Raw genomic sequence first — 19602 nt, 5'->3', positions numbered from 1 at the left:
GGGTTAGGGTTTCAGCTTCATTAGCTCGGCGGCTCCATCACATGTAGCCACGACTTTTCTCCGACGATTAGAATCCCACGGTGCTTTGGGGATAGCTCCTGATTGATCAGGCCCGAATCCTGGGAGGAAGACTTATCGCAATAGTCCAGCATTAGCATCCTCATATAGATTCGCCTCCTGCGCCCCACTTCCTGAGTCAGTCCTTGAGTCTCCATAGTCATACAGAAGGCCAAGGGTCTTCGGAGTTCGTATCTGAAAGAAGGCAGAAGCCTCGTACTGATGCGTAGGGGCAAATGAGCCCACTCTTTTAGTCGGAGCTGAGTTGCCGTTTGCTTTTTGGGTAAGCGCCGGGTGTGCATTAAGTGATCAGTGCGAGACATACTAGCTCTAAAACCCAGTGTACTCCGTAGGTAAAACAAGCATCGGCGAGTCCTCGGCAGACAAGAATTTTGTTAGTAATGACCAGGGTGCAGGTGCTCTGTTCGTGAGCGTTAGCATGCCATCATGTAGCGGCCATGTGCCTTCTCAACCGCGCTTGCCTCTGTCAATCGCTGGCAACAAGTCTGATAAGTTTCTGTTTAATTATAATTCGGCGCAAAGCTTGAACAAAATTTCTTGTCACAGGGGAGATAGGTACATTGTCTCATCTAAGCTTGTGCATATGATGTGACGCAGACCAGGCGTCAGTTATCTTTGCAGATGCAACCAAACCAACAACGTATATAAGTAATATTGCTCCGCGAAAAGAGGTATCACATCAGCCAAAGAAGAAATATAACTACATTAAAGCATTAGGGAAGGCGTTCAATCGTGCGGTACAGAGACATAAGGGGGCTGGCAAACAGGAAACCAGAATAAAGAGAGAAGGCGCCCAACAATCCACCACGCATCACGCGCGCTGTATAGGTTGTGGATACGGATCGTACCACGAGTCGTTCGTTGTTCCCTCTCTCCGTCCTTCTGGTGGGCCGGTAGCAGTGGTGCTGAAGTTATCGGCGAATGGGTTGTGCACCTGAAAGTCCTCCGACCGATACTCTGACCGTCCCGTGCCGTTATTCATCGGGGGTGGAATCCCGCTGGGGCTTGATGACGCCAAGGGCATTGCCGGTGGTATAAAGGGGTTCTGCGTATCGCGTGGAGGCACCGGTGGGGGAATAGCACTAGCACTAGAAACACCTAATGGCGTGGTCTCAGGCGGCGAGGGTGACTGGCTACCTGATTGTCCTAAGGCTCGACGCGCGTTAAGAAGAGCACGTTGGTGCCTGGATAGCGACATGGAAAGCTCATCATTCGCTTCAATCAAGGTCAGGAGAGTATCCTCGTCCGGGGGAGGGTTTGTCGAGTGAATGTAGTGCTGAATGGTGTGTGATGCCGACCGACATCGGTCAGAGAACTCCTTGATAAGCTCGTTCTCTGCCATCTCTGCGGGAGGCGTCGACTGAACGAACTGTACGAGCAGTTTTGCCGATGTCTTGGCTTCAGTGATACGAGCAGCGAGTTCATCTGGGGATGGCAAGGTTCCGGTCTGGCGCGGGCCAAAATAATCGGGACGAGGCTGTTGTGGTTGCGGTGAAGTCTGGGATGAAACCTGGGACCTCCATGTACTCTAACGAAAGAAACCGTTAGCGCTGTCGCACCAAGGCACATACTAGGCATCACATGGATACATACCCCACTATTAGTCCTTTTGAGCTTGGTCTTTTCCCTTGTCCACATCTGCAGAAGTGGAGCAAGATCCTCATCCCATCCACGCTGCATCTCCAAAGCATCCAGAGTCTGCCGGAGGAAACCTTGCACGTTCGAGTCCCTCGTCTGGCGCAAGAGGTCTTTCACCGTTGCGACAAATTTGGCATCAATGTTCCGTGTAAAAGTATGACCAGGGTTATCGACGAGTATGCGGATCAGCATGATCGCATTATACTGTATATTGGTCGGCGTTGACGCTGGATCGGATAATAACTTGCGGATGCGGTGCGCTGCTTCTCTGGCGGCATTGGGGCTAGACTCCGCACTTTCAACAATAGCGGGCAGATGGACGAACTCGTTTCCTTGCTGTAGATATATTTATCGTTAGTTTTTGTTCGAGTCAATACGGTCGGGTTGGAAGTGAAGTCGATGTGCGGAGGGGGAAGGACGTACTGTATCGTTTGGAGCCGCCTCGCAAAATGCAGTCTAGAACATCAACACAAATTAGTCTAACTTTCCCAGGGGAAACGCGAAAAGGGGCACGGGATTGGAAAACGGACCACTTCTCTCAGGATAATACCCTCGGGAGAATCCTCAGCGTATGACGACGGACCTTCCGGTGTTGGACCTGTTCTAATGAGTAAACGATGGGACGTTGCGGGATGAGTCGTGATACATACCGGACCGCTTGCTGAAGGAGGTCAGAATGCGCTTCATGGTGAACCAAACCAACCCAAGGCGCTAGAGACAATGATACAATAGGCGATGAAGAAAAGAGAAGAAAAGCCGCCAAACACTGACACGGCAAGGAAGGTAGGAAGAACAGAAAGGTAAGCGCGAGGGTTGATGGGGTAGCGTCAATAGATAAAACAGGAGGTCTACTAGTCTAGTGTAGGCTTAGTGTTGGCATTTAGATCACTGAAGGCAGAACCCGGACATCACTCAGGTTGTTACCTAGAGAAAAGTGCAGTAATCTGTTGCGTTCGGTGACACGCAAGCACTGGTCTGTCCACTTGGGACGATCCATATGCCACAGTCATGGCATAGGTTACTCGGCTGAGGTTGTGCGGAGGTTCTCCATTTGTTGATGCCTGGGACTGGAGGACGATCCCACTGCTGCGTCATTCCCCCAACAGGCTCATACGTATGCATATCGATTTTAAAGATCTTACACCAGTCACCTTCCTCATCACCGCACCCATGACAGAAGAAATCCAATCGCTGATGCCGATGATCTCGGAGCCATACCGAATGATGGTTATCTTCGAGGGCCTGTGGCTGGCAAGACGTTGCATCGCCACTCTTGGCTTCAATCAGGCATCACTCAATATATATATACTTTCGGTATAACAAACTGACCACCACCAATTGGGAACCTATGAGTGGAGTATGCTGCACGAAAAAGAGGCCTCTTGGCTTCACCTTTCGACGACTAGTATAATGTCCCTACATCATAGACGCTCTTCTATACATACTACCAAACTACGCAACTCATTACAGTCTAACGTACGTATCCAGCACCCGACGGCAAACAGGGACGCATGTATGGCTGTTCTAGTACAAGCAAGATCATAGGCATTTCTCCCGAACCTCATTAATATAGATTTCCGTATCCCATTCGTGAAACAAAGCTCAACAGTATCCTGAAGTATGAGAATAAAATGTCCGATCCAGCTTGTACCTAGCCAAGCATCCAGTTGCTGCAAGGCGCCATGGGTTGTCTGCAAAGCCAGGGGACTATTGAAACAAATGATCCCTTTCACCCGAAAATCACATGGTGATCGTGGGATATTCGGGGTATGATCAACGCTTAAGGAGATATTCATGACAAGAGGGAAGAACTGATGCTTCCACCCATAGATTTCGAAGGGTTGTTCAGTTTGTAGAAATTTCTTTTGTATTCCTTCCGTGAAAAGGTATTTGTTCCGTACAACAGAAAACTCCGGCTTTCCCATTCATTTTCCGACTACCTCACCCCCGACACCCATGAACCGCTTATGCCTGGATGGCACGGCGGACCTGGAGGCCACGCTGACGAGAGGACAGATGAGCATCCTTGACAACGGGACCCTTCTGGACAACCTCCTCACCCTCAGTAAGGATGAGCTCGATGTGGCAAGGGTTGGTCATGTAGGGGTTGATCTAAGCCTCGAGTAAGCAAAAGAAATCAACCGGAGATATAGTGGGAAACATACACGACCGTGGGCACGGTAGGTGCGTCTGCGGCCCTTGGGGGCCTGGTTGACCTGGATGTGCTTGACAACAAGGTTGCCAGTGTCAAGACCCTTGGTGTCGGCGTTGGCCTCAGCGTTCTTCAGGAGGTCGATGAGGAACTTGGCGGACTTCTCGGGCCAGCGAGCCTTGCTGACACCGAACTGCTTGCCTGTAGAACTTGTTAGCGAACGTCCTGCGTACGTCTCTCGCCAAATATCATGGCCCAATTCCGTGCACACGCCATCCGAGCTACTCCAGTAGCCAGAATTCCTTCTCTTTTGCTCCGCATCTTCTTGTACATATCCAATCATTCCAAAAACCACACCGGACCATAATCCACCTCATGTAAGAAATATCAGCCACTCACCCTGAGCGCAACGGCCGGTGCTGCCAGCGAACCTCCGCATGGGGACAGCCTCGAGCTTGTTGGTGACGTTGTCAAGGAAAGTAAGAGCACGCTGGAGCTTCATGCCGTTGATGGCCTGAGCAGCCTCACGGGTGTTCTTGAAGCTGACGCGCAGGTAAGAGCCCCGGGCGCGGGCGCTCTTAGCGGCCGGAATGTCCTGAGCAGCGTAACGGACCTGAAAGACGAAAAAAATCCTGCATCAGCAAAGCCATATTCCTCTATCTCGAAACGCAATTGATGGTGGCTGGAGTGGGTATGGTGATGGCAGGGTCGAAATATCGGGATAGGCCACAGAGCCTAATCTTGGGATTGACAGGATCGAACATGTTCGGTGCAAAGATGTCTCTTCCACTGGTGATTTTTCTCCATTCTCCTCTTCCCCTCCCGATCAATCGAATCCAAAAACTTCAAATAAAGCACTCACCATCTTGATGTGGTTGCCGAGCGGGGTGGTCCTCGATGTCGGGTGAGAAGTTTTGTCGCTTTTCTTTCGGTCGGCCGCTGGAACTTCGAGATCGCAAGTCTCGTTGTGGTGCGCTTTTTCGCTCTTGGCATTTCCTAGGGTTAACCCTTTAGCGAGCTCAAAGCGGACTAGGGCCGCTGCTGGTAAGGAAAGGCCACACCGCCCGGCAGTACAACTCACTACGGACAGGGCCACGTCTCGGCCTTCCGGAGACTGATTGACTAAGTTAAACGAAAAAACATAACTACATAGTACATCTTCAACAATGCTACCGAGCACTTATTTCACCTTAAGGGAGATTGTATCGGATCCTGACAGCTAAAATTGATCATGGCATAACTCTTTAAACAATTTATTCTATCAATTATATCTAATCTAATCTCCAACCTACGTCTAGAACACATTCTTCTGTTCTGGGACTAACGTGATCATCTTTCCCTTCTCTACCGCCGAGCGCAAGTTGTTCAGCACCAACAACTCCATATCCTTCTGTGTCTCATATGTCATAGTTCCAATGTGTGGCAATAGCATCACCTTGGGGTTATCCACCAACCCCTGCTCTACAACCGGCTCATTCTCGTAGACGTCCAAGCCAGCCGACAAGACCTACCCAACATTAGATATCTTGAACAAATGAAAACAACAAACGCTCCACTCACCTTTCCGGAATCCAAAGCAGCGACCAGCGCCTTTTCGTCAATCAGCGCACCACGAGCGGTGTTAACAATGACAATGCCGTCTTTCATCTTCTGGAACTCCTTCTCGCCAATAATATGACGGGTAGAGGCATTAAGGGCGAGGTTCAAACTAAGGACATCCGAGCTAGCCAGCAATTCATCAAACGACACGTATGTAGCATCTCCCTCGAGCTCGGGCGACAGTCGGGACCGGTTGTGATACTGGATCTTCATTCCGAAGGCCTTTGCGCGGTTGGCCATTTCCTTGGACAAGTCAGTTCATGTCCTGGCGCAATCAAAGCGTTCTCATCAGATACTTACCCTGCCGATGCCTCCCATTCCCAGAATTCCTAGCACCTTTCCTTGGGGATCACGGCCCAATGTAGCCTGACCCTGCCACTGGCCTGTAGTCCGACTGTCAGATACGTCACATCGTTTCAATTCCTTTCACACGGAGTAGGTACTTACCAGCCCGGAGAGCAGACAACGGCACATAGGCCTGTCGCAAGGCACCGATCATCAAGAAGATACCCACATCAGCTGTGGCATGATTAACAGCGACAGGTGTGCTGGACACCGCGATTCCTATATTGATCATTAACTCATCAATCAATCAATCATCTGTAGAAAAAAAAAGGTCTGCATACCTTTCTCTGTGCAACCCTTGACATCAATATTGTCATACCCGGCACCATTATGACAGATATACTTCAACGACTTGGGAAGAACAGCAAGTAACTCTGCATCAAAGGGACCCGTAAACTATGCGCGACTTAGCATGCACTTGCGTTCTGATCTTAAGTCATCACCATACCTTTGTAGAAGTGTTGGAGCGATAAATAACCAGAATATCATCATATTGACCCCCTTTGCAATTGCGGATAAAGTCCTCTCGAGTACCGCTGGGGAATTCCTATATCATAACCCGTCTAAATCAGCTGGATTCGGTCATGCTTCCCACTGAATAACTCCTACCTTGAGCGTCAGAATGGATGACAGCTCCTCCCACTCCTTGCGGGCATGAGTGATGTCGCCGATCAACAGAGCAGTAGGCATGATGTCAGAGTTGGAGCAAACGTGAGGTTTTGGTTATCCGGACTGTAAAAAGTAGAAGGGGTATATAGAGAGGAAGAAGGAGGAAAGATGGAAGAAGAAGAAAAGTAGACAAGAGGAGGAGGAATTCCAATTACTGGTCTTTTAAGAATATTCCAGTCATTAATCATGTTTCACTGATTGCTTGATTGATTGATTGTTGCCCCCCAATTCCGGTTGGCGTGGGGTGGCCCTTTCTCTGTATGTATTACCGTTATCATATCGGTATGCATGGATGTATTGGGGTACATGCATGTGCACTTTCATGGTAGGCTTTTCTACTAAACGCTTGCTCTATGAATGGCTTTGAATGCTACTTGGGAATCATGAAAAAGCAGCTACATCTGGCTTTAACTGAACCTCAAGCACTATGTGAAACTCGTCGGAAATCTTCGAAATATACACCCTGTATTACACGTACGTATCCAATGATTGCCCGTCGGTTATTGATAGCCTGGTTCAATAACCGACGCGGAGGAAATCCGTTCAACCCCACGTTGGGGCGGAGTCAATGGCCGACAAGAAAGTCATGCTGTGCATATAATAGCATTGTCAAAATGGCGGGCCTTCGCTCAACTCCAATTCCAATTCCAATACACCGAAAACACAAAAATGGCTACCGTTACTGATACCGGTGCCTGCCAGGCACTCGTCCTACACGGCGCAAAGGACCTACGAATGGTATTAGAATCCCAAAGCTACAAATAAGTAAAACTATACCTAATATTCTCACTAGGGAACGAAGCCCGTTACTGCCCCCACCGGCTCCGAAGTCCAAGTCGCCATCCGCGCTACTGGTCTCTGCGGATCAGACCTTCACTACTACAACCACGGTCGCAATGGCGACTTCGTTGTTCGCGAGCCCTTCTGCCTGGGCCATGAGTCCTCCGGCGTCGTAACCGCCGTCGGACCGGAAGCCACCACCCTGCAAGTTGGCGACCGGGTAGCACTTGAAGTCGGCCTGCCCTGCCGCAAGTGTGTCCTCTGCAAACAAGGCCGCTATAACATCTGCCCCGAAATGAAATTCCGGAGCAGTGCCAAAATCTTCCCCCATCTCGACGGCACCCTCATGGAACTCACCAACCACCCAGCTGAAATGTGCCACAAACTCCCCGATTCAGTGTCCTTCGCCGGAGGCGCTCTTGTCGAGCCCCTGGCTGTCTGCCTACATGCCGTCCGGCGCTCGCATCCCCCATCCAAGGAGGAGGTGCAACTGGCCGAGTCGCTGGGTGACCAGTCCGCGGCTTTGATCTTTGGCGCTGGCGCCATCGGTCTACTTTTGGCTGGTGCACTTGCAACAGCTGAGAACTTCTCGAACATTGTCGTGGCAGATATCGACCCGGCACGCTTGGCCATCGCCGAGTCGCTTAATCTCGGTCTCAAGACTGCCCTCATCCCCAAGGCGGACCCTACAAACCCGCCTCCGGCCAAGGATGCCCCTCACGCTGAACAAACTGCCTATGCCTTGCAAAACGCCCAGCGCGTTGCTGCTGCCTTGAAGGATACTATTGGCCTGACTTCCGGTTTCTCTCGTATCTATGAATGCACAGGCGTACCGGCCTGTGTGCAGGCAGGTATATACGCCGCTGCTCCAGGTTCAGTCCTGGTGCAGATCGGTATGGGAAACCCCATTCAGACTCTTCCTGTGGGTGCGGCAGCTCTGCGGGAGGTTGATGTTATCGGTGTTTTCCGGTATGATGGGCACGCGTACCCCGCTGCCATCGCATTGGTGGCAAGCGGCAAGTTCAACCGGGTTGAGGAGCTCGTTGTTACCCATCGGTTGCCATTAGAACAGGGAGAGAGGGCGTTTGCATTGGCCGGAAAGGGTATCGATGAGACTGGACGACCTGTCGTGAAGGTCGTCATCGAGAGCTAGGATCTTTTGGTCTTTTTTTATCTTTTATTACTTTCTGATTAATACCCGAGGTTTGACTTGAGAGGTCGGTGTGGGTTTTGTGGGGATAGAAAACTTATGAGATACCATGAAGAAACGGTGTACAGTAGATGAAATCTATCATGACAGGATTAGAGTGAGAGTATGGAGGACCGTATATGTACTGGCATCCTGGTGATGTTTTAAATAGAAAGAAAAAAATTCATTCTCACATACAGTAGAGGTACACAACTTGACACAGAGGGTATAAACCCTGCAGAATATAACCTTCAATTAAACTATGAATCATCGTGGAGTTCATAACTGGGTGTATGATATAATATATACTATTTCAAACCTCCCCCAAGCAACAGACTTTGACCAGTCATATAACCGGTCGTCACAAGCATCGTCACCACGTTGGCGACTTCATCTGGAAGGCCTAGTCGGCCCAGCGGAATACCTGCGGCAACCTCAGGAATGGCCGAGGCGCTGGGGATCATACCGGTTTCACCGATCATGGCAGGTGCAACATCATTGACGCTAATGTTGTATTCAGCTAGTCTGGTGGAAAGATTCTTCATCATACCCGTCATTCCACCTTTCGAAGCGGCGTAGTCTGTGTACAAGTTAGTGAACGTGGGCAACATCATTCTGAGTGAGAGTGATCACATACGACATCCATTAATCCCACCTCCCTGGCCGGCAATCGAGGACATGAATACTATCCGACCCCATCGCTGACTCTTCATGTGCTCCACCACGCCCTTCGCTAAGATAAACGAAGCACGTAGGTTCACATTGATTGTATAATCGAATTCTTCGAGGGAAATGTCCCATATCTGTGGGATACGCTTGCCGTATCCAGCATTGGAGACTAAGATGTCCGGTCGCTTGCCATGTTGTTGGTCGATCTCCTCAAACATACGTTGTATTTCGTCCGCCGAAGACACGTCCACCTTATGAATTGAAATCCGGAGACTGTAGCTGTCTGCGTGTTTGGATTTGAGTTCCTCGGCGAGTGCAGTTGTCGAAGACACATTCGTGGAATACGTCAAAGCCAGATGGACGCCTTTTGCAGCCAGCTGGCGAGCACAAGCTGCTCCAATCCTGAGCAATACTGAGTTAGATCGGTAATGGCCCGTAGTAAGTTGATCTAGACTACCTACCCTCCAGAGGCTCCAGTAATCAGGGCCAATCGGCCAGTGATGTCATTTTGTTGGCCCATTGTGCTGGTGTCCAAATATGTGTCTCCTGGTTTCGAAAGGAAACATTACAAGAACGACAGGAAGAGGTTATGCGGAGCTCCTTCGTCCCGCGCATAATATTCCAGCGGGTCGGAGAATAGTCCGAGAGGGACACACGGCGATCGGCTTCTGACCAAAAACCCCACATTCTCATCAGCCCCGCACCAGTAACGTGGGGGACAATGACAGTACGTTCCGTTTTGGTTCCATTCCGATCTTCTATTTGGCTGGTTGTCTTTTCTCAATAATGGGAAGATGACTTTTTGTTCCAGTCCCGGATAACCATGACTTAGACAACTAGAATAGGAGATTGGCCATATCTCCAGGCCAATTCGGCTGCCAGGCTTGTGAACGGTCTTGCCCTGCCTGATACGGATCGGGGTTCTGGAATGAATCGAACGCCAATGTGTTCGCTCCGGGTAATTGATCTCCCGAGACGTAGTCCCCAACTGCTTCAAGATCCAGCCACGAGAAATCGTTTGCTGGGCTGAATTGCATATAATTACTTTGCTCAGGCAAGCGATGGGGCATAGTGTTACTTTGCACCTGAAAATCACTGCTCTGATGTGTTCCAGCAGGGGAGGCAATTATCGCAGCCTTGGGCCTCCACAGCAGTTCCAGAAGCCGGGAATAACGTGAACCGATATCATCCAGCCCAGCACTTGCTCGTTTCAGTACGTCGGTTGTTCGTGTGACAAGATCGCGCACTTTTGTTTCCTCGCTACTTGGCATAACTCCAAACGATCGAGCCTTGAACTTGGATTAGCCCTGAGACAAGTTTTAGATGGAAGTAAAACAACCGCACCTTATATAGAAAAACAGCTGCATAAATTCCGTACAGATAGAACCTGAGAGGCATAAAGTGAAGATGTTTCTCTGGGTGTACCAAGTCAACAAGGATTGTCAAGTAAGCCTTAGCGGCATCCACAGATTCATAGATAAACCTGGCATCTTGCATTGATGCCACATCCTTGAATGTTGATCTCAGATGTTCCCTCTGTGACTGATCGTTCTTTAACTTCGACACCATTGATTGGGAGATCGCAGCCTGGAACGCGAAAGCATTAGTGTACAGCCTTAGATATTCGTATGAGAGTTGTAAAGTAGCTTGTATTGGCGTAGAACCTATAATATGTCAGTGATGGTTTGTTTGACTTGGGTCAGGGAAACCCTCAACTTACAGGACAGTGAGCCCCAGAGTGACTTCCATCGCAGAATCGCGAGACGAAAATCATCCACGTATTTTACATAGTCTCCCATAAGCATCATTTGGTTGCTAGTCCGCATGCCAGAGTAAAGGACGTCATGAACATTCCCATAAAGTTGTGTTAAATCCAAAGTCGCCTGGAATATTCTCGCGTAATCTTCATCTCCATCTTTGATGGGTTGTAAAGAAGGAAAATCTTGACTGACAAGGCCTGTCATTGGACCCGGTCCACGGGACCAGAAAGCTCGTCCGATACGGACAGATATTAACCGATCCGAAATGTAGCAGCTGGTCCATGCTAGCCTTCTGCGGGCCTCCGTCTCCGTATCTCCCGAGGGATCACCTCGGAAGGAGGTCCGATCCAAGCCTAGGAAATAACCTGACCGTAAGGCCAGACCAACATGCATCCATGCAGCTCGATCCTCCTCACCACGACCAACGCGCTCGATACGGGGACGAAGACCCTGTGGTTCCCATTCGGCAAGTAGGAGAAGGGCTTCCACAGCCTCTACGTCGCAATCGGCACCAGCAGCTATCCCTGAAATTAATTCGTGCATATATTTCGAACAATATTCATGGATCTCTGGTCGTTCGACTAAATCCTTCGATGCGATTGTAAGTACCGCAGTGAGCAGATATTTCTCATTTGTGGCGAAGGTATCTAGCGCACCGCGGTTAAAGTATTTCCGCGGCACCAAAGGGAGATACGGATGGAAATTTTCGGCGTATCGAACCACCAATTGCCATACTGTACCCGGGTCCAAGGACCGTGATTGCACTAGTCTGTAAGCCTTTATGCCACTGTTTGGTTGAAAGTCGGTTACAGTGCCATTTTGGAGAGCACTAAAGGAGAAGGCGCTGTGGGTTGTGCGCAGAGAATCAGGGTTCGTCTCAGGGGTAGGACCGTCATCACCTCTTTTGGCAATGCCTGTGAGGCACTGCCAAGCATCAGATGGATTCCGCGGGACCGATCCAATGGATGCCGTATCTTCATCATCTACCGATATTGATGTCGCCGTTGGGGGTTCAGGAGGCACAAAAACAACTGGACCGGGGTATGAGTTATTTGTGGACTGGCGATTGTCTGAAGTGGTTGGGCTGATCGATTCGACAACGGATTCCCGCCGGCCTGAAAGGGTTGTGTCTGGGGTGAAGTTCTTCATTTTGTTCTTGCGGATACGGCGACCTCCACGGTTTGAACTCCCCAGAATACATTCGCGACCATCTCGAAGACACCGCTGGCAAGGTGGTACTCCAGGATTGCCGTTACTATCTCTGTAGCCGTCAATTAGCTCAGTAGAAGGGAATACTGACTAAATAAAGCTAGTGACAATAATTGTCACAACTTCTCAATGAGTGAACTTACAAATCGCATTTCGACTTTCGCTGCCTGCAATGCAAACAGGCTCTCGACACGCGCTTCATCAAATGGTCCGAGCGAGGTTTCGGCCGCGTCGCCGGTGTGCTTTCCGGCTGCGAGGACTGCTCTTCTTGTTCCATTTTTGCCCTTCAGAGGAACATAAACAAAATGTTGGATGAGGAGGAGGACGGAGAGAAAGTTGTCCAACAAAATTAGAGGTAACACGTCAGAAGTGACATTTTCATGGACGCAGTGTTAAAGGCAGGTTTTGACAACGCGTCAAGGCTCGTAAATAGAACCCGGGTGCTACTCCCAGTAAACCAAGCAAGAAGCCAATTGAGACAGACTCAGATTAAAATAAACTGTAGGTTAGCGATTGGAAAATAGCTCCGCTGTTCTGGAGATCGACCGGTAAATTGTATTATCTTTGGGGTAATCTTGGAGGCGCTCGTGCTTTTCCCCACACAGAAGGTTTTTTCTGAATTGAGAATCCGTATTATGCAGCATGTATGGAATAAAGCATTACCCCCCTGGCCCTGTATTCCAAATCGTCGAGTCAACAGCCAAGATTGATCGGGATGTGTTCAATGCATGCATGGCTAACAGCTTGGAGTTACTAGTGACCCACGGTTAAAGCTACCTACCGTTGCGAGTGTTTCAATACCTTGGTTCCATACATACATACATCTGTATTATGGTTTGTACAGTATTAAGTGTCTAAGGAGCAACAACCCCTGATGAACTTCCTTCATAGACTAACCTGAGAGGGTTTGAAGTTATTTAGATGAAGACGATCATGAAATGCTTATTTTATCGTCTTTTTACTTATTTTCTTCATCAGAAACCCTTGAAGTTGCTTCCGCATTTCCTATTTGGCAACGGATTATATCGATTATAGTTAATTCGAGATTCGGAAGTAAATATATGTGACCTGATCTCTGTTGAAGGATCCCAGGAAGCAATTATAGTCAACAGATTCTTCTAGAGCCTCAATGGCCATGAGAGAGTTTACTTACCACCAGAGATCTATTCAATCCCTGTCGTCCATTGGGCTTTTGCTACGTGTTGCCTTATCTTTGACTGTAGAACACGCTGGAGTTTTGATATCTCCCATAGCAACTCGTGATATGCTAGCTGCCATATCTTAGTAGCTTTCACTTAATGGCTATTCCAATACCTACTAGTAGTTGACAGAATTATCGCCACTCCTGAAGCCTATGTATAGTGTGTTATAGGAAACCCACAACCTAGATCTAGTGTACCAAATGGTCCCGTAACGGTAATCATACGTGGCACGTGCTTTCTGAATGCTTGGCGAGGATGGTTCAATTACCGACTGCGGGGAATCGGCGTTTGATAACCGCTACGGCAATAGGAATATCCGTTTCAGGGAATGTCTCTACTGCCCCGCACGTGGGGGGACATTTATTATGAGTGGAAGAAATCATCGCAATGGCAACAAGAAGATTAAACAAATCTCTTTTATTAATTCCCGGGTGCTATCTTGATTCATCGCACTTGATGAAAAGCGAGAGCTAAAGGCGAAAAGCGGATCTTAACCTCATATCTTGGACTCTACTTGATACCACAACTATCACAATGTCGGCTTCACTCTTTTCGCTGAGCGGAAAGACCGCTATCGTTACAGGAGGAACGAGAGGAATTGGACAGGCAATGGCTTTTGCACTTGCAGAGGCTGGCGCTGATATCGTGCTGATTCAGGTACGTGCCCCCGTGACTATTTGACGACGTATGGTAGGCCACATTAGTTATATAGGATGCTGACATAGGAGTGATACCAGAGAGACGAATCCAACAGTTCCACCCGTGATGAGATCATTAACCGCATTGGCCGGAAAGCCTGGATTCATATAGCGGAGTTATCTAGTCGGGATGCAATTAAAGGGGTCATTCCGGCGTTAACTAGCCAAGGCCTGAAACCGGAGATTTTGCTAAACTGTGCCGGAATCCAAAGAAGGCATCCGAGCGAGCAATTCCCAGATGAGGACTGGGATGAGGTGAGCTTACCCCTTTCTCCACGGACCAAATGGTTTAGTTCCTTCCTGCCGAATGAAAAAAAATACTAATGGCGGTTGCTGGTTGCGTAGGTGATCCAAGTGAATCTGACATCCGTATTTACGCTATGCCGTGAATTTGGTGCCTACCTGTTGGCGCGAGATGCATCTGAGTTCCCTACTGGTCGTCGCGGATCTATTATCAATGTTGCTTCCCTCCTGTCGTTCCAGGGTGGCATCACTGTCCCTGCCTATGCAGCTTCCAAGGGAGGTATTTCCCAATTGACCAAGGCACTCTCGAATGAGTGGGTCGCCAAGGGCATTAACGTGAACGCTATCGCGCCCGGATACATTGCAACAGATATGAACACGGCTCTGATCAATGATGCGAATCGTAACGCAGGTATAATGGCCAGGATTCCGGCTGGGAGATGGGGCAGCCCCGATGACTTTAAGGGGGTGATCGTGTTCTTGGCTAGCCAGGCAAGCAGTTATGTCTCTGGAGAAGTTATCTGCGTCGACGGAGGTTGGATGGGACGGTAAACAAGCGTGGCAGAGAAAAGCTCCGTGTAGAATAGGGTTCACATGTACATATTTTCGGAGCCCAAGCTCCGAAGTCTTTTTAATGACTGATAGGCGATAGTTTCAACGTTAGAATCAAGAAAAAGATACCACTCCACCGTTCCTACACGCACACATTAGTTTCGATTGATATAATAGCTTGTCAGCCAGTGGTGTTGCCTTTGCTTCCGTTAGTCATGCCACGTTTTTAGCCATGTTCTGGATATATTGCTGGCATGAGCTAGGCTCCGAGTAATATCTCCCGATAAGTTCAGGTCCGAGCGTTTAGGGAAACTATTGAATCTCCAGTGCCTCTCGGAGTGGGTTAGCCTTATTTAGCCTTATACCGGCAAAGTCTTTAGGCAATGGAAATCGCTGGGATGGGCCTCCAATCTCAACGGCGTTCCTATTAGGTGAGAAAATTGTTCATTAATCGGGGCTGAATGGGAAAAATTCAGCCAAGTCGCCATAGTGGAAAAGCCCACCGTTGTCAAGACCAAAACCTGGGCAATAGCAGGGCAAAATAACATTAGCCAATATAGGGAATAGATTAAAAAGTCTTGGGACCCGTGACCACCATGTGACCGTTGCCCACTCCGCCCACCAACAAAGAATGGATCGTGAATGCAACCATTGTTTCATTCTGAAGGACCCAAAACTGTCTTGCCAGTCTTGGTTTGCAGGAGCGAACTGTTTTTTTCACGATGTGTACACTGTCCACCTTGGCTATTTTCTGCCTAACTTTGCCGGTGGGTCATCGATACTACCTACCGAGCAAGTTTTGGCCAATACAAAGCGCGGGTTCCCATTGACTTCGCGAAGCTGAAACGCACGCAATGCGCCTTCGTGATCAACTAGGTTCGAACACCTCACGGGAGGTGGCGAGACTCTTGGATCATAAAAGCTGCAAGCCATGGAAGTAGTGGCTGGATGCCTTTTACCTACTCAGCGGCTATAATCCACAGGTTATGCTATCGGTCGGATCCTATCAGCAAGGGTCCGTGGGCCAAATAGAGGACCCCATTCCTCGACGGTGAATGGATCAATTCGCCAAGTCGAAACACCGATCTCCTCATGGACTCCCTGCCGAAATAAGACCGTCCTTGACGCCTTCCTTAGCGCTGGGAAAAGAACCCTTCCTAAGACCACGCCACTCTCGATTGCTAAAAAAATTCAGTGGGCTAGTTATTGGTCCTTGTTTACCAACCAGTACCTTGCAAGCTCAGATCCGCAGTGGTCTCCGTGGTTTCCTTTTAAGGTGAAGATATTCCTAAATTGCAGCGCGGATCCTGATGTCAGGCAACTTTCTTTATCGGCTTCTAAACTCTACAATTCTTCTTTTTCGTCATTCTCTTTCCTATCACTCGATTTTTTGACGAATTCAGCTGGCTCTGATCGCATTTCAACACATTCTCTTGTCGTCTTCTGGCAATAACACTCTTCTACGTATTAAAATTGCTGGCAAGTTGGTCAGGGGCTTTTCCCCCTTTATCGTCTCCACCAACTGTTCACACTGCCGACATTTGGTCCGTTCGTATCGTAGCTGAAGAGCTTTGTCTTGGTCAATAGACACTCATTCGTTTCTCGTTCTTTTGAGATTTTTACTTAAAACATCCGCTCTTTATTTGTCGTTTGACGCTGAGCGTCTATTAGCCCCCCTTGCTGGATTTCTTGGATTAGACTATGCATGTAGGAGGGTGCGAGTAAGTAAATCTCGAAGGCTGGATAGCTGCTGGTGTCGACTGACCGTGCCTTAGATTTGAATTCACTGGAGATTCCAAAACATCTTTTGTCCAACTGAGATACAATCACCCTTGAAAGAAACGTTTCTTTCGATTGCGGACAATTCAATTGTTGGAAGCGATAGCCTGGTAACACCCGCGACTTATCACCAATATAAGGACATTGTTGCGTTCATTCGAGTGGCATTGTTTCTTATTACGGCAATTTGGTGATATTCCGTTGCTTTCATCATCAGTGAAGAGCCACTGCATTCCACTCGTTCCCCCGCCATCCAACATTCTTTATCACGTCATATTCCATACGAGATTAGATTCGGCCTTTTCACCGTCGGCAATCCTTTATCACCCCTTTGATTCACGCTCGTTTTATCTGAACTCATTATAGTATCCCAGCTTCAACGACCAGACTTTACTCTGGGCCATAGGCAGCCCCAACTTTCGATGGATGATCTTCGTCGGCACATCACCCCACGAGGCTTTGGGACCAATGCCACGTACGTCTACGAGTTCTCAAGAGGACTAGGTGGTGTCAATGTTCCCCGAGATGTCATTATCACGCGAATTATCTACGTATCCGTTCTCGCCCTGGCGTTTATTGTCTTCTGCGGTCGGTTTGCCCAAATAAGCCATGCTTACCTCCGCCATATCACCTCGTTGAACTCGAGCAAAAGACAACAGACATACTGGAGTGTCGAAGAGTCCGACACATGGACAAACATCAAGAAGCATCTGTTATATTCGCCTCTCGGCAGAAAAAGGCACAATCGAGAAATACAACTTTCCTCCGCCATAAACGTGGGCACCTTGCCGTCCAGATTCCAAACGATTCTGATCCTACTGTATGTTGCAAGTCAAGTCGCGTATTGCACTATACTTGACTATCGCGTGAATGAGAAAAAGGCCCTTGTTGCTGAGCTTCGTGGTCGATCGGGAACGTTGGCTGTGTTGAATATGGTCCCGCTTTTCCTCCTTGCAGGACGTAACAACCCGCTGATCGCAATCCTGCACATAAGTTTTGACACATACAATTGTCTTCACCGATGGTTAGGCCGCATTGTTGTGATTGAAAGTGTGGTGCACACAGTAGCTTGGGCAGTCAATGCAGCCGATGAAGTAAGCGTCTCAGACATGCTAAAGCGCCTATGTAATGAGCCTTTCTTTACTTGGGGCTTGGTTGGAACTATTGCGTTGGTCTTCCTCGCACTTCACTCACCTTCACCAGTCCGGCATGCTTTTTATGAAACCTTCCTCCATCTCCACCAGCTTGCTGCTTTGTTGGCTTATGTTGGTGTGTGGCTTCACCTGGATCTCGATGGCCTACCTCAGAAACCTTGGGCCATAGCAATCGCCGCCATCTGGATCTTCGATCGGGCAGCTAGATTTTCCAGGCTGTTATACCTTAACATCTCACCCAGGAAAGGAGCCACCAAACTTGTCGTCCAGGCTCTCCCAGGTGAGGCCTGCAAGGTGACGTTTCACTTGCCCAAGCACGTTCACATTAACCCCGGGAGCCACGTGTATACTTACATCCCAAGCGTCTCCTTGTGGATGTCCCATCCGTTCTCAGTTGCTTGGGTTGATCCCTGCAGCTCTGTAACGAATGCAGCAGAACCGGAAAAGTTTGCCAAAAGCCCAACTTCTACCGGAAGCATGAGCCCATCACTCCTTGAGAAACAACCTGTGGTTGATCTAGACGACTACATGAGAGAAAGTCAAGAACCAACATCCGTCTCTCTTATCGTGAGTGCTCGCCAAGGTATGACGAGAAAGCTATACAACAAAGCCCTCATTGCGCCCAATCAAATACTACACCTCTCAGGATATATCGAAGGACCGTACAGATCGCACGTCTCTAACATGGGCAGCTATGGAACCGCTGTACTCTTCTCTGCCGGTGCAGGTATCACCCACCATATGCTGTACGTCCGCGACCTGATCATCCGCGCATCCGAAGGCCGTGTAGCAACGCAAAAAGTCTACCTCGTCTGGTCCGTCCGTAGCACAGAGCATCTCGCCTGGGTGCAAGAGTGGATGGATGAGATCCTCCGCCTCCCCGGTCGCCGTGATATACTGACAATCAAGCTCTTCGTCTCGAAACCAAAGAGCAGCCGTGAGATCGTTTCACCCAGCGCCACCGTCCAAATGTTCCCAGGTCGATGTCGTCCCCATGTCGTCCTGGATGAGGTCATCCCCAACCGCGTCGGAGCCACCATCGTTTCCGTTTGTGGACCGGGTGCATTCGCAGACGAGGTTCGTGCTGCTGCCCGAGATAACATCGGCAAGGGCGCGGTCGTGGATTTCGTCGAGGAGGCGTTTACATGGTAGCACTGTCTCGTCTACCTTACAACTGCTCCATATCAACATTTGTCTTCTTGTTTAAAATTTTGTCTGTAGAATATTTTTCATCGTAATCTCTACCCTCCTGTCTGTCTACCTTGTACCAGACACCTAGGCGTCTCGGTCGTGGTCTGTACTTCTGAAAATACAACGGATGCTTTGAACATTTATTGAAAGAAACCCTTATATAGAACAGTCGAGACTTGACTCTCTCTCACCACCTTGAGAAATCAAAGACCAATTCAAGTCAGAAAGACGAAGTGTCTCCACAAAATCGACACACAAACATAAAACAACGAAAAGAAATATAGGTTTATTGCGATATTGCATTAGATTTGAGATGTAATATGTAATATGTACTATGGCTATAGTTGCCTTCTAGCCATGTATATGCAAGTCTAACAAAGAGGGGAGTAAACCACCCATGTATCCAATTAAAGCAAGAACACAACAAACAGTCCAAGCCCAAGGCAAGGAAATTGGATATATCGTACAAAAGCATGTACAAAGAACCAAAAGAAAAGAAAAGAAAAGAAAAGCAGAAATATAGAGAACATCAAACGTGATATGGTATATACGTTAAATCAGAACTCATGGTTCATAACCAGAGGAACACAAGGAAACATCGACTCTATATATCGAGACATCAGAAACCCAACAATTGATATATACCAGAACGATATAACAAGAATAAAAGAGGAGATATTATAACAAGAAACTCA

General features: G+C 48.6%; 6 protein-coding genes across 6 annotated transcripts; 3 read left to right on the top strand and 3 right to left on the bottom strand.

The window, feature by feature from the left end:
* Nucleotides 1-889: 889 nt before the first annotated feature.
* Nucleotides 890-2403, bottom strand: ABOM_007761 (VHS and GAT domain-containing protein; the record flags this gene model as incomplete). Its single annotated transcript, XM_022534890.1, has 5 exons — nt 890-1606; nt 1672-2052; nt 2140-2172; nt 2247-2314; nt 2367-2403. 5 exons carry the CDS (start codon nt 2401-2403, stop codon nt 890-892), a joined length of 1236 nt encoding a protein of 411 aa, XP_022387728.1.
* A 1278-nt stretch (nt 2404-3681) lies between these two features.
* Nucleotides 3682-6502, bottom strand: ABOM_007760 (fused D-mandelate dehydrogenase faamily protein/uL22 family ribosomal protein; the record flags this gene model as incomplete). The annotated part of the gene is made up of 10 exons (XM_022534889.1): nt 3682-3828; nt 3882-4069; nt 4268-4481; nt 5217-5375; nt 5429-5710; nt 5768-5850; nt 5915-6031; nt 6094-6208; nt 6261-6359; nt 6422-6502. 10 exons carry the CDS (start codon nt 6500-6502, stop codon nt 3682-3684), a joined length of 1485 nt encoding a protein of 494 aa, XP_022387729.1.
* A 648-nt stretch (nt 6503-7150) lies between these two features.
* On the top strand, nt 7151-8414 carry ABOM_007759 (NAD(P)-dependent alcohol dehydrogenase; the record flags this gene model as incomplete). The annotated part of the gene is made up of 2 exons (XM_022534888.1): nt 7151-7219; nt 7275-8414. The coding sequence occupies 2 exons, from the start codon at nt 7151-7153 to the stop codon at nt 8412-8414; spliced, it is 1209 nt and encodes a 402-aa protein (XP_022387751.1).
* Nucleotides 8415-8758: 344 nt separating this feature from the next.
* On the bottom strand, nt 8759-12365 carry ABOM_007758 (C6 transcription factor; the record flags this gene model as incomplete). The annotated part of the gene is made up of 7 exons (XM_022534887.1): nt 8759-9030; nt 9088-9521; nt 9581-9665; nt 10165-10414; nt 10464-10783; nt 10840-12140; nt 12232-12365. The coding sequence occupies 7 exons, from the start codon at nt 12363-12365 to the stop codon at nt 8759-8761; spliced, it is 2796 nt and encodes a 931-aa protein (XP_022387750.1).
* A 1459-nt stretch (nt 12366-13824) lies between these two features.
* On the top strand, nt 13825-14783 carry ABOM_007757 (putative 2-deoxy-D-gluconate 3-dehydrogenase; the record flags this gene model as incomplete). Its single annotated transcript, XM_022534886.1, has 3 exons — nt 13825-13947; nt 14028-14243; nt 14334-14783. The coding sequence occupies 3 exons, from the start codon at nt 13825-13827 to the stop codon at nt 14781-14783; spliced, it is 789 nt and encodes a 262-aa protein (XP_022387753.1).
* Nucleotides 14784-16984: 2201 nt separating this feature from the next.
* Nucleotides 16985-18868, top strand: ABOM_007756 (ferric reductase family protein; the record flags this gene model as incomplete). Its single annotated transcript, XM_022534885.1, has 1 exon — nt 16985-18868. The coding sequence occupies one exon, from the start codon at nt 16985-16987 to the stop codon at nt 18866-18868; it is 1884 nt and encodes a 627-aa protein (XP_022387752.1).
* Between the last annotated feature and the right edge of the window lie 734 nt (nt 18869-19602).

Source organism: Aspergillus bombycis (genome assembly GCF_001792695.1).
Source record: "Aspergillus bombycis strain NRRL26010 chromosome Unknown contig00061, whole genome shotgun sequence".
Taxonomy (NCBI): domain Eukaryota; kingdom Fungi; phylum Ascomycota; class Eurotiomycetes; order Eurotiales; family Aspergillaceae; genus Aspergillus; species Aspergillus bombycis.
The sequence above is the reverse complement of the archived record's forward strand: the minus strand, read 5'-3'. Positions and strand labels throughout refer to the sequence as shown.